Raw genomic sequence first — 16,398 nt, 5'->3', positions numbered from 1 at the left:
GGTGACATATAAAATGGATAAAAAAGAATAATAAAATAAGGCAGCAATGGAATCCTTTCAAGTTATCATCTAATTATTGGTGTTCAGTGTGGAATTGCTATAAACAAAGGGCAAGTCGATTAGTTAAAGTTGCACTTTTCTTAGGAAAACAAAAGTTGTGATTCTCTATCCTAGCCTAACTTTTTCTTTGTTTGCAAAACAAAGATTATAACCTAAATTATCAATACCATTCTTTAGAAAAGGAATCCTTTTAAGTTTATATCTAAATACTGGTGCTTTGGTATGGAATTACCACAAACAAAGGGCGTATCGATTAGTTAAGGATGCACATTTCTTTGGAAAATAAAGGCTGTGATTTCAATTCAATGCCTTGGTGAAAGTTTTACATTCAGGGAGAGAGTATTATGATGGAAACTCAGGTGTTTTTCAAACCTTCTTGAAAGAACAGAGGAAAGATTTTTTCAAACCTTCTTGGAACTTTCTCTTGTGCTTCTTTCTTCAAGTCCATCTCTCAACTTTCTTCTCACCAACCCTTTCCGTCAAAAGAAATTTGGTGCAGACCAGTTCCCCAAAAAATTATGACGTTTTGTTGGGAAGTATTCCATGGGAAAGTAAACACTCTAGAAAACCTACAAAAGAGAAGACCTTTTCTCTATATTTCTCCTAATTGGTGTATCCTCTGTAGAGCTCACGGTGAGGATTGTTACCACCTATTAATATCTTGTCTCTTTTCTGCAGACCTTTGGGCTTGGCTACTTTCGTTGTTTGGGAGTAGTTGGAATCTACCAGCAGAAGTTCACATGCTCTTCAACCATTCTACCTTTTATTGGCCTACAAAAATAGAGAGAATTATGTGGAGATGTGCTCGTGCTGCCTTGATTTGGACTCTTTGGGAAGAAAGGAATGTTAGAAATTTTCAAGAAAAGGAAAGGAGCAGTTAGGAATTGAAAGACTATGTGTTAAACAGGGCAATACATTGGCTGAAGACCTTGGAAATCTTCCATCAATTCTCCTTTAATGACCTTTGGAGAAATTGGTCAGCAGTAGCAAGGTGCTCATCTTTAAAGGACAAATCAATTACAAGCTGGTCTCCTCCACCCGAAGGCTCAATAAAGTTGAACTTTGATGGAAGCAACATGGGTAATCCAGGATTATCCGGAGTGGGGGGTGCTTTGAGAAATGAGAAGGGAGAGATTTTGTTGCTCTACTCAGGTCCCTTGGGAATTGGGAACTCCATCAGGGCAGAACTCTTAGCTGCTGTACAAGGGGTGCAATTTGCAAACCAGCTGGGGGTACAACACCTAATAATCGAGGGGGATTCCAAAGTGGTGGTGGGTTGGTTAAAAATTCTGAAGAGGCTATGTGGCGATACAAGAATGAAATGAAGAAATTTAGTTGGTTGACAAGGAATATGTTGGTCAATGTACAGTGGGTGGGGAGATCAGCAAATACTTTGTCAGATGTGTTAGCTAAGCAAGGGGTAAATAGGGAAGAATTATTTTGGGCTCAATTGTGATTATTGTTTTCCTTTCCTAGTTTACTTGTAAGACTCAAGGAGGGGCTGCAGCTCGTGCCTCTCGTTGGGATGACGTATGAACTCACTCTAAAGTTGCTTCTGAATCAATAAACTTATTATTATTCATCAAAAAAATAAAATGGGTGGCAGAACACAAGAATGGGCATATTCTGAGTGTGGTGAGGACCCTTCTTTCGATCTCACATGCAGCTAATTCCTTTTGGGTGGAGTCGGCCAGCACTATAGTGTTTCTTATTAACTTGCTTCCCTCATCAGTGTTACAAAATTCATCACCCTTGACAGCAAGGCTGAAGTAAAAAAATAGAGAGAGAGAGAGAGAGAGAGAGAAACTGAGTCCAAAAAATTGTAGAACCAATCAACTTCAGTTGGACAAACCACAGAGATGCTCCACCCTATAAAGGAATTGAAATCCTTCAAGAAAAGTACCAAAACAACTTCAACCAACTAGTGCTGAGTGTTGACAGTCCAAACCAGTAGAGTTTCAGGGCTGTCAAACTAAGGGACCCTCCAGAACTGATCAGAACCTCAACAAAGCAACTGAAGAGTAAAATTGCCCTAGGGCAACACCAAATCTATGGTCCCAAGAGGAATGGAACAGTCGATTGAGAAAAAAAAAAGAAATTCACCAACCTGATTTGCGAATTTTCCAGAAAAAAGTGTGCTATTTTGTGCAGATCGAAACAGTATTCAAATGACTTCCAACCAAGGGCTCAAAGATGGATGTTAAAAGCCTAGTGAAAACTCTTCAGACTGGAACAATAGCAGCCAGCGATGAAGTGTTCGAAGCTTGCAAGAACACTTGAGAATGAGACAGTCCAATTAAGAAGAAGAAACCTGCTGCCGCCCAAGAGAGGAGATCAGAACTCCTCTAGTACTTGTCCAAACTGAAAGAAAATTTCTGAGCAAGTAAAACTGGTCTGGGCAACAGCCAATGAAATTTCACTTCGAACAGAAAACTTCCAAGAGTTCTAAGGAGATTTCTCTTGCTGAAATCACAGGACAGATAGAACCAGTTTTAAGGTTGATTAAAACAACCCTAGAGCAGTCGTTGAATCCAGAAACCAACAAAACTTGAGAGAGTAACCAGTAAACACAGATTATAGAGCAACCTGCTCTGAGACCATGCCAGACAACCAGTTCGTACTAGAGAGAAAGCACCAGAAATCAGGGGTGAATCCAGAATGAATCGACCCCACCCCAAAGAGCCTATATATATATATATATATATATAGATAGATAGATAGATAGATAGATAGATAGATAGATAGATAGATAGATAGATAGATAGATACAATTACAGAAAAGCCCTTATAGGGCTAAAGAAGAAGGCAACAAAGAAACAAACGAGGAATGGTGTACAACAGGGACTACAGTAACATAATACAACATATACAACATCAGGACTGTTCACACATCTCACTGCACTGAGTTATTCCCATAATAAGGGCTTTAGGGAAGAACCAGTGGGACCATAGGCTGTAGAGACCAATATGGATGTGTCCATTTGCTGCCAATAAAGTTTCACCGTAAAAGAGAAGACTCCTACCTGTTTATCCAACAATTCAAAGGTGGAACAATTCCAAACAAGAGCTACACCCCCTGCAGTGTTCACTTCTGGAATAAAAAGCCAGTTGCACGGCTAAAAACCCAGATGCTTCTTAATACTGGGAAATCAACTTTCTGCAATTTAGTTTCCTGCAATATCAAAATATCCAGCTTTTTTTCTTTAATGAAATCCCCTGCTACTAACCGTCTTCTTTCAGCCCCCTCATTCAACCCCCAAGTCAGTCGCAGAAGTTCCTCCCTTTGTCTCCTATTCTGTTTGACTTTTATAATTAGATGCCTATTTTCCAAAGCAACCAGCAAGGTCTTGGTTTCTTCTTCCAGACTCTTTATTGAAACTCCCAAAAATTCCCCGAAACTGAGCAACTTAGACACGACCCACAAAGACACTTCACTGTCTTGTACACATCCCAGTTGGACCAAACAAACATCATTTTCCTTTCCATGTTATTCTTGACCCTGATGCTTCAATAGGATGGCAGCCAGAGGTTCAAAATTTGCTTCACTCTAAGCTTTGACTTGCCTTGCTCCCTGGGGAGTGGTCTCCAAGTTCTCTGGCATCTTACCAAGCTCTTCAAGCAAGGTTGAAGCCTGCTGAGGGTTAGACACAATGACATCGATTGGTAAGGAATTCATCCCTCCTACCAGTATCACTTCCCCCTCTTTATCAAACTTTTAGAAGCCCCCCCCCCCCCCCCCCAAGGAAGAAAGGTTAGAACTTGACAACATCAACGATAGCAATCCCCCTCTTGCAACCTCCTTTCCTTTCCCCTAGATAAGACTAAAGGAGAGGTGAGACCTATTTTCACAAATTCTTACTGGCCCAGGGCATCTAGTCTGAAATCCTAAAGGTATTTAAGTTCTTTCCCAATTTCAAAGTATATTAGTCTAGACTAAATAAGAGAACGCTAAAAAGCCCAAAAGAAAAGAACAGAATATGATATCCTTGGTAAAAATAAACTGGACAATCACTAGGAACAAATGATGACTTACCTGTGTAATAGGGATGGAAACAACAGCAGGCTCTCCAGATTTCTTTAACGGGATAACTCTAAGAGACTTTTTCGTAATCCCATCCTTGTTGAAAATACACCTAGTAAGAACATTTACTGTGTAGTTTGCATCCTCTGGTTTTCTACTTTCATCATCTGGAAGTTGAAGTGAATGTGAATAATCAATAGGCTGAAATGAGAAGAGAGAGTTATTGCTCAACCAAAAATCATTTCAGGCCACATACCTTCAGAAACATCTTTCACCTTTTCAAAATTGATTATTACCCCCCATGTAGCCTGATCCTCCAGGGAAAAAGAAGGAGTACTGTCATCATTTTCATTGCATCGGAGACGTACAAGCCTGCCAGGCTGCAAGAAGGGTAAGCAGTACCTTGGGGAGAACACAATATCACAAACATCCTTCTTCAAACTTTTGTACTGTTGTAAGAGAGTATAGTAATTCTTCAAACTCTCTTCTTCTTCAATTATTATTGAATCTCTCTCCTCTTCAAGGTTCTTTGCTTCTTTCTGCAAAATAAATCATACTGGTTAGCTAAACAACTATTCCAACTCATTTCCTTAAAATAGTAAAACAACTCCTTTGGAGCTTGGCCAATATCAACTGACCTCAAGATTGGGAATTGCACGGTCAGATTGAAACTGATAGAATGAATTCCTGAGTAGGTTCTCTGGATCACCATCTTCACATCGAATTTGATTCAAAAGCATGTTGTAGCTTAGATGGAAAGCACTGAATGCATGGGAAAAAGGGAACAGGTCAAAGAGGAAAAGATGCAAAATAAAAGACAGTAATTGCAGTCATAGATCTATACCACACAGTTCCTAAAATATACAAATCTCACTTCTTTTCCTGCATTTGTTTAAACCCCCTACTCCATAATCATTTAAGGCTCTGGGAATCAGATATGAGCAATCCAAAGCACTATCGGTATTTCAAGGGTATAAAAACCACATAAATGACTTGTATCCTAGTCCACACAAAATAACAGTTAGTATTTAAGGAGAAAGATTTGTCATTGTTTTTTTTTGGGTTGGAAGAGAGGTGATTGAATGGTGCTTGAAGCTCTTTGATGATGCTTTGCTCGCAAGAAGTAGGTGTTGGAAGAACACAAAAGAAGAAATATGTTGCAGAAAGGAAGAAAAATGCAAAGGGGAGGTACATTTCTGTCCTTGAATTTTTTGGGATAGGATAAAAGCAAATCAATCACTTTCCTGAGGGTAGAAGAAGCGAAGGTTGGACAAAGATATGCAGAGTGTTGTGAGAGTTTTTTAGTTTTGAAGAGATGATGCAAAAGGAGGTTTTGTTTGATAAATCTGGTGAATTGATAAAGCCAGTTATGCTGCATGGAGCAGAGTGTAGGACAATCAAGAAAGATGTGTCCAGAAAAATAGGTGGGGAAAAAACATGTATACAAAGATGGATGAGTGGAAAAGCTAGGCAGGGTCAAAAATGAAGTCAATGAGAAGAACTAAGGGCTAGCTCCAATAGATGATAAAATGAGAGAAAGTAGACTAAGATGGTTTGGTCATGTGCATAAAAGACAGCATACAGTACTGTAAGAAGCAATCTTTAATATGCTACAGGGGCTAGGAGGGCTAGAGGCTGGCCAAAGAGGACATGGGTCGAAGTAGAAAGAAATGACTTAACGTGCTCATAAATCATAATTTAACAATGGATATGGCATTAAACAGAACCAAATAGTGAAACAGGATTCATGTAGACCCCATAAAATTGGGATCACAAATACGTAAAAAGCAAAATGAACAATGAAATAAAATTATATACCATGTCATTTTAAATAATTAGAGATAAACAAAAAAAAAACTTTAAAATAACTTTGAGGTTGAAAAGTTGCTAATTGTCTCGTCAACCAATTAGACCTTTAAAAAAACAAAAATTGCAACCACCTCCCACACAGCTATGTGGTTCCCCTTTTATAGATATAAAAGGATAGTAACCCTTTTCTGTAAGCAGTAACCATAATTTTATTGGTAATAGAAACTACTTTTTGAGACAGGAAAGGAGAAAAAGGACAAAATCCTTTTACTAAGAAAAAAATAAAAATATCTATCAGAAAAATTGGCTAGTCCTTCAATGGTTCACAAGAGGGAAATTTTGTAAGACGAACAAAAAGAAGCCATTGTATTCATAAAATTCTATTGTTGATCCAATATGCATGTACATATGTGTATGTATGCATTTACGTCATGTATTCCCTTGTAGCTGCTATATAGGGGATTTAGATTATACACCAACTTCGAGGGGAGAATCTACTAGTTGAATGAGATTCCAAGGTGGCTGTTGGACCCAGATTCTTTCACTTGGTGTTATAAGAATCCTCTAAAAAAAGGTAACAGGCTAACAAGGAATATGAGCAATTAAAATTCAATGGATGGGCGGATCAGAAAATATAATGGTTGATTATTTTGCTAAATAAGCGGGCAACTCAGGAACTCTTATACTGGGCTGCATTGTAATGGTTTAGTTATTAAAAAACTGTAATATTTCTTAAAGGAGAGGTCACATCTCGTGCCTCTCATTGAGATGTTTGCAATGCTTATTCTTTTCTTAATAAAATTATCTTTCAATTTATAAAAAAAAAAAGTTCCCCAATCAGGTCAATCAGGAATTCTTTCCAGATAACCCCACTTATTTCTGCCATGTGGAGGAATCCAATCTAAACCATCAATCAGAGCTGTAGATCAGCCAAAATTCACTCCCAAGTCCACATCAACCTCATACCTTACCCAGTATTAAAGTTTTCCCTGAATAATAGGGCCTGTCCAACATATCAATGTCTTTATTAAAAATAAACCAAGAAGGGCTTGTTTTGGCCAAAGGTGGCAAGGGGTGTTAAGAAAATTGTCCAGGACCAGGCTGTAATTTGTAAGAGAAATTTCTTCTGCTGTTTTTGTCATTTTTTTGCTCTACTAAGGACATTGTAATTTTTGGCCACCTGCTCTGGTTCTAAGCAGTGTGGTTTCTGTTCTTTAATAAAATTTTCCTTGATGCTTATCAAAAATAAAAAAAATAAAAAAGAAATTGCACCATAAAAAATACAAAGGATATGACCACAAAGAAGATTTCTGGATCCTTTACTCAAGAAGCCCATCCATCCATGTATGTAGTGTACAGATATACATATAGTTCATACTCTACATGCACAATAAGAGAAATACACATGTACATTTCTGTAACCTAGTTGACTTTCTTGCCTTATAATTATGCAATACCACTAAATTATTAGTTTCCATTCTTTTTTGTCATTAATTCATGCATAGATGAGATACAAACATCAAGTTGAGTATTGACCAAGAGGTGTACTTACCTGTTCAGACAATCAGCACTTCCCTTCAGCATCGTTTTAGCTGTGGATGGCTCCAGCGTCTCATCAACCATGAGGATGCATATCCCTCGTTCATCAATACCACGGCGACCAGCACGACCACTCATCTGTATATACTCTCCACTAGAAATCCATCTGAACTTATCACCATCAAACTTACGAACATTTGTAAACACAACAGTTTTTGCAGGCATGTTCAAACCTATGCTGAAGGTCTCTGTGGCAAATAAACACTGAAAGAGAATATATCATTACTAAGAAGCACTTTGAAAATCAATTATAGACAAGAAAATAAAATAGGTAAAAAGAAACAAGTAAGAAGTGTTTGTTCCCTCTATGTTCTTGCCCAAATAAAGCCATAAAAGAAGACTGCCATGAACAGTTGAATGAAGAACTGATTTGGAATCCTATTTTTAGAAGGAATCTAAATGATTGAGAAGTCCCTCCAATGAATGAACTGTTAACTCTCATTCAAAGTATAATGCCCAACACTGTATAGGAGGATAGAATTTTTTTTGAAGATAAAAAAAAAAGAAAAAAATCATTAATTGAAAAGAAAGTACAAGAATAATAGGTGATGAGGCATCACACAAATTACAAAACTAAAAGAGAAACAGTACAAACAGAAACTAGCAGGCTTCAAATACATATGCTTTCAATCCCATTAAGACCAATTCAAAGAGGACCAAATATCAGTTCCAAAATTTTCCTTGTGTATGCCAAGATTTGCAACTAGCGATAAGGACCAACCAGCTACTAGGGAATAATCAACTTGAGATTCAAGCAGTTGAAGAACTGCTACCGGAATTTCAAGGACAATTTAAGTACTAAAAATAAATAATGCAGTTGAATAATGAATAAAGCAATAAATGTAAATAACTGCAGAAATGTAAATGTGAAACAGTTAAATGTTAGTGATTAGTAGTTATAAATCACACAAACTACTAATCAAAGATATTAGTGCAGTTAGTAGAGTTAGTAAAGTTGGTAGCTCAGTAATTGAACCAAGATATCTAAATCTTGGAGTTCAAATGAAAATAAACAAAATAATGTGCAATAACTGCAAGATCTTTAGATACTCAAGTTTAAGCAGTTAGTAAAAGAGTTAGTAAATGCTAGTAGCAAAGGAACTGCAGAAACCTGAAAAGTAAAGAAAATATAAAGCAAAGAAAGCACAGAGAAAGGCACACAAGATTTTTATAGAGATTTGACAGAAACCCCTACTTATGTCCTCTACCTCAAACATCCTCTAAGGATTTTCTCTAACCAAACCAGCTGGACTTTCCAAGCCCCAACAGAGCCTTACAACTATAGGTTTTTCAAGGCTCCTACAACCTTGGATAAGCTTCCAAGTGATATCCAAACACAACAGAACTTCACAAGTGCCTGCCAAACCTGAACTAGTAGATCTTCAAGGTCTCTATCAAACCCTAAATGGTGTTCAACCTAGGACACTGTTAGAGGCACAAGGGGGCAGAAACTACAAGTATATTCTGGAAGGAGAAGAAGGCCACCTCTGCATAAGGAAGCCAGTGCAAAGACAGCTGGAATTAACTGAGTCAAATTGGAGTTAACTAAATCAAACAAGTTGGCAAGTTGTTATAATTCTGTTGTAAATCAGTCACATTGAAGGCAAGATTGAATATAAATACAGAGGTGTACTTACAATAAGGAGATAATAAGAAGATTTGATCTCTTCCTCTTTTCACTCTCACTTTCCCCTATTCTGGAGGTTATCCTCCCTCGAAGAGGATCTGAGTTGGGCAGCTACCCAACAGACGCCTCTTGCACTCAAGGTATTACAAGTAAAACACAGTACAGCAAGACTCAAGGCCTCTCAAATAGACAGATATAACAATATACAACACAAATCTATTCAGTTGCAAGACTATACATAGAAATGCTCAGAATTACAAGTAAAACACAGTACAGCAAGACTCAAGGCCTCTCAAATAGGCAGATATAACAATATACAACACAAATCTATTCAGTTGCAAGACTATACCTAGAAATGCTCAGATCAACGAAGATACACTCAATAGATAGGTGAGACTGTATGAGACCTTTGGCTTCTCAGCTTTACTCACCTCTAAAAACTATCAAAGCTCAAAAGTCGCTTCAAAAAATAAAAAACTATGTACACTAATAGCTCAGGTTGTTTTTTTTCTTGCTTGTGTTTGAATCAAGATGGAGACCTCCATTTATAGAAGTCTGGAAAGCAAGTGACCGTTTTCTAGGCATTTAAAGTCTCTAACTAAACATAGTAATGATTTAAAATATCTCCCCAACATGATAGAAGGCTTGCCAAAGATAGCAATAGTCATTTAAACCTTCAAATGGTCAAATTTCTTCTAAGTAGTCAACTACTATGTTCTAGTAGTCATCTACTAGATCAAGGGGGGAATATTTTTCTATCCTTTGGTCAACTAACTCCTTTTATTCAGTCAACTAATACTTGTTTTAACTCAGTTAGTTAAGGTTTAAATGACTATTGCTATCTTTGGCAATATTCCTCTCAGACAGGGCATTTCTATTACAGTTGGTCGACTATGCATTTTGGGTTAGTCAACCATGTCTCACAGTCAGGCATTTCATGCCACAACTATCATAGTCTACTATGCATTTTGGGAAATCAGCCAATGCTATGGCTGTCTAGCCAAGCAAGGGGTAGCCAAGGATCATTTGTATTGGGCACAGTTGTAGTTTGTTGTTGCCTTGGAGAGTACACAGCTTGCGCCTCTTCAAGAATACCCCTTGCTTTAATTAATATAATGAATTACTTTGTTTATCAAAAAAAGATGCTGCCAAGACAAGTGAAAATTCGAGTAAGATGCATAAGAAGATCCGCTAATGGCTTGGTAGATGGATTAGCTAAGGAGTACATAAGACATCATTTGTATTGGGCTCAATTATAATAGGGTGGTGGGGTTTTTTGTTGTAAAGGGTTTTATATCTAGCCCCTTGTTGTATTCTCCTCTAAATTTTAATAAAATTCTGTGTAGCTTATAAAAAATTCTTGTAAATTATCAGATCAGTCCTAATAATATGCTGTCACTTTAGCAGAAGAATGACTTTCCCTGGTCCAGAATTTAGCACCCCCACATCCCTTCCAAAATTGACTGCATCATTTGAAAGATGTTTGACTACAAACCGGATGAGAAGAAGAGATCTAATGCTCTATGTTTCTCTATGCAATGAAGTCCTGGAGTCCCCAAATCACCTTTTCATTCACTGCAAATTCTCTCAATTAGTAGTACAGCTGCATTTGGACTACATTTCTCCATTGAATATAATACAATACTTCACCTTCTTCAAAAAACATTTGAAAACTAGTAATTTCATAACAGGAAGTATAAACAGAAGGATAAGTGAAAAGAAAATAGGGATTAAAAAACAAGCAATCATTTTTTTGGTAATATAAACTGAATGAGGTGATTCAGAGAATGGCCAATTTGGGGGAAGGGAGAGCCAAAGGCTACGTCCATATCCAGTCTACCCCTCCCAATAGGCCATTACCCCAGATAGTCAGGATAATTATTAATCTGCTAAAAACACCCACTATAAAATTGAAAATTTTTATGTTTTTTTTTCCTCTAACCTTGATCAGACCTTCTTGAAACAGTATTTCAATCACTTCTTTTAAAATTGGAAGCAACCCAGAATGGTGAACACCTATTCCACGCTTCAACAAGGGCAACATGTTTGAAACCTGTAGATTATTAGAACATTAAGAAACCACATAAGAAAAATAACAATTGGTCAATGAACCTGTTTTCTCAACATGAGAACCAAAATAAACTTGAGGAGAAGCACAGAAGCACATATATATACTTCCATCAAACACTTCAACCAAATTTTCCCTTTTTATCAGTAGTGGTAGTATCAATCAAAATATTTATATTTAATATGTCTACAAATATAGATGTGGGAAACCTCCTAAAATGAGAGGATCCCAAATACAGAATTGTGATAAAGGAGGGAATTAAATTGGCTAGCAAGGGAGATAGGAGTCTCATTCAATTGGGTCAAAAAGTCAGCTAATGCGCTAACTGATATATTGGCAAAGCAGGGGACTTTTAGAGAAAGCTTCTTTTGGACAGTAATGTAATTTAAGTTTGTTTTTTGGGGTTAGCATCCATGTGCTTGGGTGGTTGATAGTTGTAATTTTGTATTAAATTAACTTCAATGAAAGTCACTGTTTCCTATCGAAAAAATAAAGGGGGGGGGGGGGGGGAATGTAAATTCAGCACCCTTTAATGTCCCACAAGATCCGCCCACTTCATATCAAAATCAGTCCTGCTCATGTCTTTAAAATCTTTATGCACCAACACCCTGTCCAAAATAAAAGAGCTGAGATATTTGTAAATTCTAGTAGTATTGTCTTGCTTTCAAAAATCCTTCTATTCCTTTCCTTCCAAATCCCTAAGGTACATAATTACCAAAAAAATCTCCAAGGTACAAAGACGGTAAATTTGGAGTTAAGAGTTAAAATTGGTCAAAGATTAAACCAACAAACCCAAAAAATCGACCTTCCACAAACCAGATCACCAACACCAACCTAACCAAGGTAGCAGAGCTGAACCAGCTTGAGAAAATAGAACAGGGCATAAGTATCACTTCTAAAACAGCTGATGGCTATGGTAGAAACAGAAAGAATTCTTCGTTTAGTCCTTAGCAGGAAAAAAATTAGAATAAAATACATTGCTATTCACAAACCTATCAGTATATATATGTTTTTCTTTTCAAGACTTGTTGACACTATTCGGTAGACCCGAAAATAACTTCCAACTTGTTCTTGGACTCTTAACTCCTACTTCTATTCATAGTTCAAAAAAATTAAAAACTTCCTTTTCAAAAAGGACACTTCCATAACTTTATAATTTTACTAAAACTAATTTCACAAAAGAAACCAGAAATTACAAAAAATATAAGTCATGATTTACTATAAATGGTAATGATGAAACTCACCATAATAGCAATTACGGGAAGTACTATAAATACTAGTGGGGCCTACTGGTCAACCTGTTGACTTTCACTGACAATTTGTTAACATTCAAAAAAAAACAAAAACAGTGATCTCTCTTGATGAAAGCCTTCCTACCACCTGATTAGCTTGATACTTGGAGGGTCTCCTCTACACTTCTTAAGCTTCAGTATATCCATATCTTAATATAATCCAATGGTTGGATAAAGAGAAATTAGCTTTACAAGATATGCATGGAAGATAGACAGTGAATAGTGTTCTCTATTAACTCCATTTTCATTTTTTATTGAGGTTTAGTCAATGATTGCTTAAATCCATCTATATCATTGCATCTACTAATTTTACAGCCTTCCCTGTTAACATTCCTGCATTCCAAGTAGCTGATTGAGTTTGTGTTTTTTGGACTAAAAAGTATAAACATAGACACAGTAAAAATTAGTGGACCACTAAAAAGAGAATAAATCTTTAAAGATGTGTTTGGTTAGAAGGAAAAAGTAGGGAAAGGAAGGGAAACCTATACAAACCTTGTATAGGTTAACATTGTTTCCCTACCTTTTCCTTCAAAGCAAACACAGCCTCAGGAAATATGGTTTTGTAGTACCTCAAACCTGAATGACAAGTTAAGGAACAAGTCAAGAGTTTACCAAGGTTTAGGCTTATCATAACATTCATGCATGTACATAAATACTTTAACAACATACATATTATATGGATGTGAAGGGAATAGCATCTTGCCTGGGGAAGCTTCTTATCATCATCTGAAAGCATGTCCATGGCACTCCAAAATATAGTTTCTATATTAACTTTTTCATCATCCTCATTAAGATCCATTTTTGCCATCTATAAGACCAAGAAAAATGAGAAATACCCATAGCTTTAGCTGTCAATTATAATCACCAGAAAGCCATATGAAGCTTGAAAAAAGTCAAAAACACTAGTAAATGGAAATTTTTTATAACAAATAAAGAAAAAGAACCATCGAATTAAAACACTGTAAAACTTGATTAGACAAAAAATGATAAGATGAAAGAACAACCAAGTTAGATTCATGTTTAACTGCTGTCTGTTCAAAAACTTCAAATTAAAGTTACCCAAAAAAAGATAAAAAATTTCAGCATAATCTAGGAATAAATATTTTCCTAATATATGGCTCTACAAACATAAATTAATAGATTATATAAACACTCTTGCACAAGGAGAGTCATGGTTTGAAATGTCCATAAATTTCCTAATATATCCATGACATACTTCCATTTCCATGGGTAGCGACACAAAATTTTACTAGAATCAACATATTCCCCAGTGAACACTACCAGCAGGTCCAGCACTATGATGGAGTGCAAGGGATAGTATTATAACAAATTTGGTGACAAGACTATCATGTAGTTTTGCTTGAACACATTCTATCATGTAGTTTTGGATCTTAAGGCTTACAAGAAAACAACTTCACAGTGCATTATTTTGTCTATAACCTTAATTTCTTAGTTCTGTTTAATGATTTGGAACAAGATAACAATTTAAAAAGGTGTGCCTATGCTTCTTTTATCATTTCATAAAATATCATTCTATATTTTTGCAAACTTTACAATGTTTCCACCATGTCTATAAATTATACAATATTTCCAACATTTCCAACATGTTTCCTATATTTGAATGACCAACATTTCCACCGACACTGGCATTTTAAACCTTGTGGAGAGCCTGATAATCTTGGGAAAAGTACATATGTATGCTATTTGTAAATTGAAAACCCAAATAAGCTCGGCCAGAATTCAAAATCCCACTGCACCTAATACTTTACTATCTATTTCCCAATTCCCGCACCATGGTATCTTAATAAGAAGATATGGCAGTCCCTTGGTCTTCTACTGAAAACTCTTTTGTCTTCATTTACCCAGTTCACCTAACCCCACCTTACAAACCAGACACCCCTCTTTTCGCAAGTCTCTTTTCTGCTCAGTTCTCTCCACAGCTCCCCCCCCCCCCCCTCGCCTTATGTCTGTCTCTCAGTCAATCCAAGTCTCACGTTAGATTTCTCCGAATCTCACCAGTCTCCACTGATGATAACATTTATCAACTAGACCTTCCTCCATCATCACCGCTACAGTTGATAATCATTGTCATCTTATTCATCTCTTTCCAACTTCTTTCTGTCAATCTGAAGACAGCTCATAAATTTTTTTTGGAAAAAGATAACATAATATTTATTGAATCAAAAGATACACAAACAAGCTGAGATCAGTCCCAGAAAGGCCGACTGAACAATTCGGCAATTACATATTCCACCAAGAACTGGAATGAAAAACAACAGACATGTTACAATTTCTGAACTCCTCAGAGACTGACACCCAAGAGATTAGTTTGCCCACAGCTTTCTGGATTAACTCTTCTGGACTTAAAGCCTTATTACAGAAAAGCCTACTATTCCTCTCAGACCAGATGGACCATAAGACAGCACTAGGAATAGTCTTCCACACTATCTTCCTCTTCTTGTTAAGCCCCTTGATATTCCAGCAACACAAAAGTTCCTTTACTGAACTTGGCATAGCCCATCTTAAGTTCATAGAGCCAAAGAAGTGATTCCACAGATGAGAAGAATACGGGCAGTGAATGCACAAATGATCAGTAGTTTCAGGATTGTTCCCACACAGACTGCACGACAGGTCCAAAAGCTGAATGCCCCTTCTCACAAGATTAGCTCTAAGCAGACATTTATTCAGAACCATAGTCCAAACTAGAAAGTTGGATTTAGATGGGCTAATGGGATTCCATACCTGATGACAAGGGAAATCAGTGGCACCCATTCTACAAAGTTTGGAAGCCAAAGACTTGACAGAGAAAACACCATCTGGACTCCACTTCCAATACCACTTATCTTCTGAGCAGAAATCGACCTCTTGAGTCTGAAGAATAATCAACATGTCCATTATCTCTTCCAACTCCCAATCAAAAAGATTGCTTCTAAATGTAGGGGACCAAGTAATTGAATCTCCAAATAAGCTGCAACACTCAGCAACAGAAGCCTCTTGGTTAGATGCACACTGAAAGAGGAGAGTAAAAGATTCAGCAAGAGGACCATCCAAGCACCAAGAATCATTCCAAAACTTGGTTCTACTACCATTGCCGACCTTAATTGATATCCCATCAGCAAGAATAATGAAGTTCTTCATTATCCCTTTCCACAGAGAATTTCCCCAACTGGGAGGAGGGTCCCTAGTTCTCCAGTTGCCCCACTCCACACCATACTTACTAGCAATGAGAGATCTCCACCAGGCATCATTTTCAGCCGCAAATCTCCAAATCCACTTACAGAGAAGGGCAGAATTAAAAGTTTTCAACTTCCTTATGCCTAAACCACCTTCATCCTTGGGGAGGCAGACTTGCTCCCAACTAACAAGATGGATTTTTTTCTCCTCATCCCAACCCCTCCAAACAAAGTTCCTTTGAAGTTTTTCAAGCTTTCTTGCAACTTTGTTAGGAATAGGGAAAAGGGAGAGGAAGTAGGTAGGTAAATTGGATAGTATACTCTTAATCAAAGTCACCCTACCCCCAAAAGAAAAGTATTTTGCTTTCCAAGATGCCAATTTTCTCTCCATTCCTTCAATAACTAGGTCCCAAATTGAAGATAGCCCACAGCTCGCCCCCAGAGCAAGACAGCTCATACATTTTCATTCACCAATGACAAATATAACTTATTGCCCCCCATTCACCTCTAACTTTGTTTTTTTTTTTATCATAATCACCTCTAACTCTGTTCCCTTTCTCCTTGTCTCCCAGTTGCAATCACCCATTGTTCCAGATCCTATGCTCTCCCAACTTCAGCACTCATCCTCTCTCCTCAGACTTGTGTCTTCAACCCAAGTCATCAATCCTGTTCCTGCCCCTCTGCTTCTTTCCCCAACCGAGCAATTGACCTCTCAGGTCCCCCATTTCGATTCTCTGATGTTCTGTGTG

At 37.2% G+C, this 16,398-nt stretch overlaps 1 protein-coding gene across 2 annotated transcripts in view; it reads right to left on the bottom strand.

Annotated features, from left to right (window-relative positions):
• MTR4 (RNA helicase, ATP-dependent, SK12/DOB1 protein) overlaps window positions 1-16,398 on the bottom strand; it is a 50,575-nt gene that overhangs the window by 13,400 nt on the left and 20,777 nt on the right. The window contains exons 5-10 of one of the 2 annotated variants that reach the window (XM_010277657.3): window positions 13,180-13,284; window positions 11,059-11,169; window positions 7,443-7,693; window positions 4,720-4,843; window positions 4,338-4,620; window positions 4,094-4,248 (exon numbers count right to left, since the gene is read on the bottom strand). In XM_010277657.3, the coding sequence (XP_010275959.1) occupies window positions 4,094-4,248; window positions 4,338-4,620; window positions 4,720-4,843; window positions 7,443-7,693; window positions 11,059-11,169; window positions 13,180-13,284 (1,029 nt within the window). The remainder of the gene's footprint in view (window positions 1-4,093; window positions 4,249-4,337; window positions 4,621-4,719; window positions 4,844-7,442; window positions 7,694-11,058; window positions 11,170-13,179; window positions 13,285-16,398) is intronic. The other variant, XM_010277658.3, reaches the window with a different exon arrangement.

Source organism: Nelumbo nucifera, chromosome 4 (genome assembly GCF_055504915.1).
Source record: "Nelumbo nucifera cultivar China Antique chromosome 4, China Antique-T2T, whole genome shotgun sequence".
NCBI classification, from domain to species: domain Eukaryota; kingdom Viridiplantae; phylum Streptophyta; class Magnoliopsida; order Proteales; family Nelumbonaceae; genus Nelumbo; species Nelumbo nucifera.
Note: the sequence above shows the minus strand (reverse complement) of the source record. Positions and strands in the feature narration are given on the sequence as shown.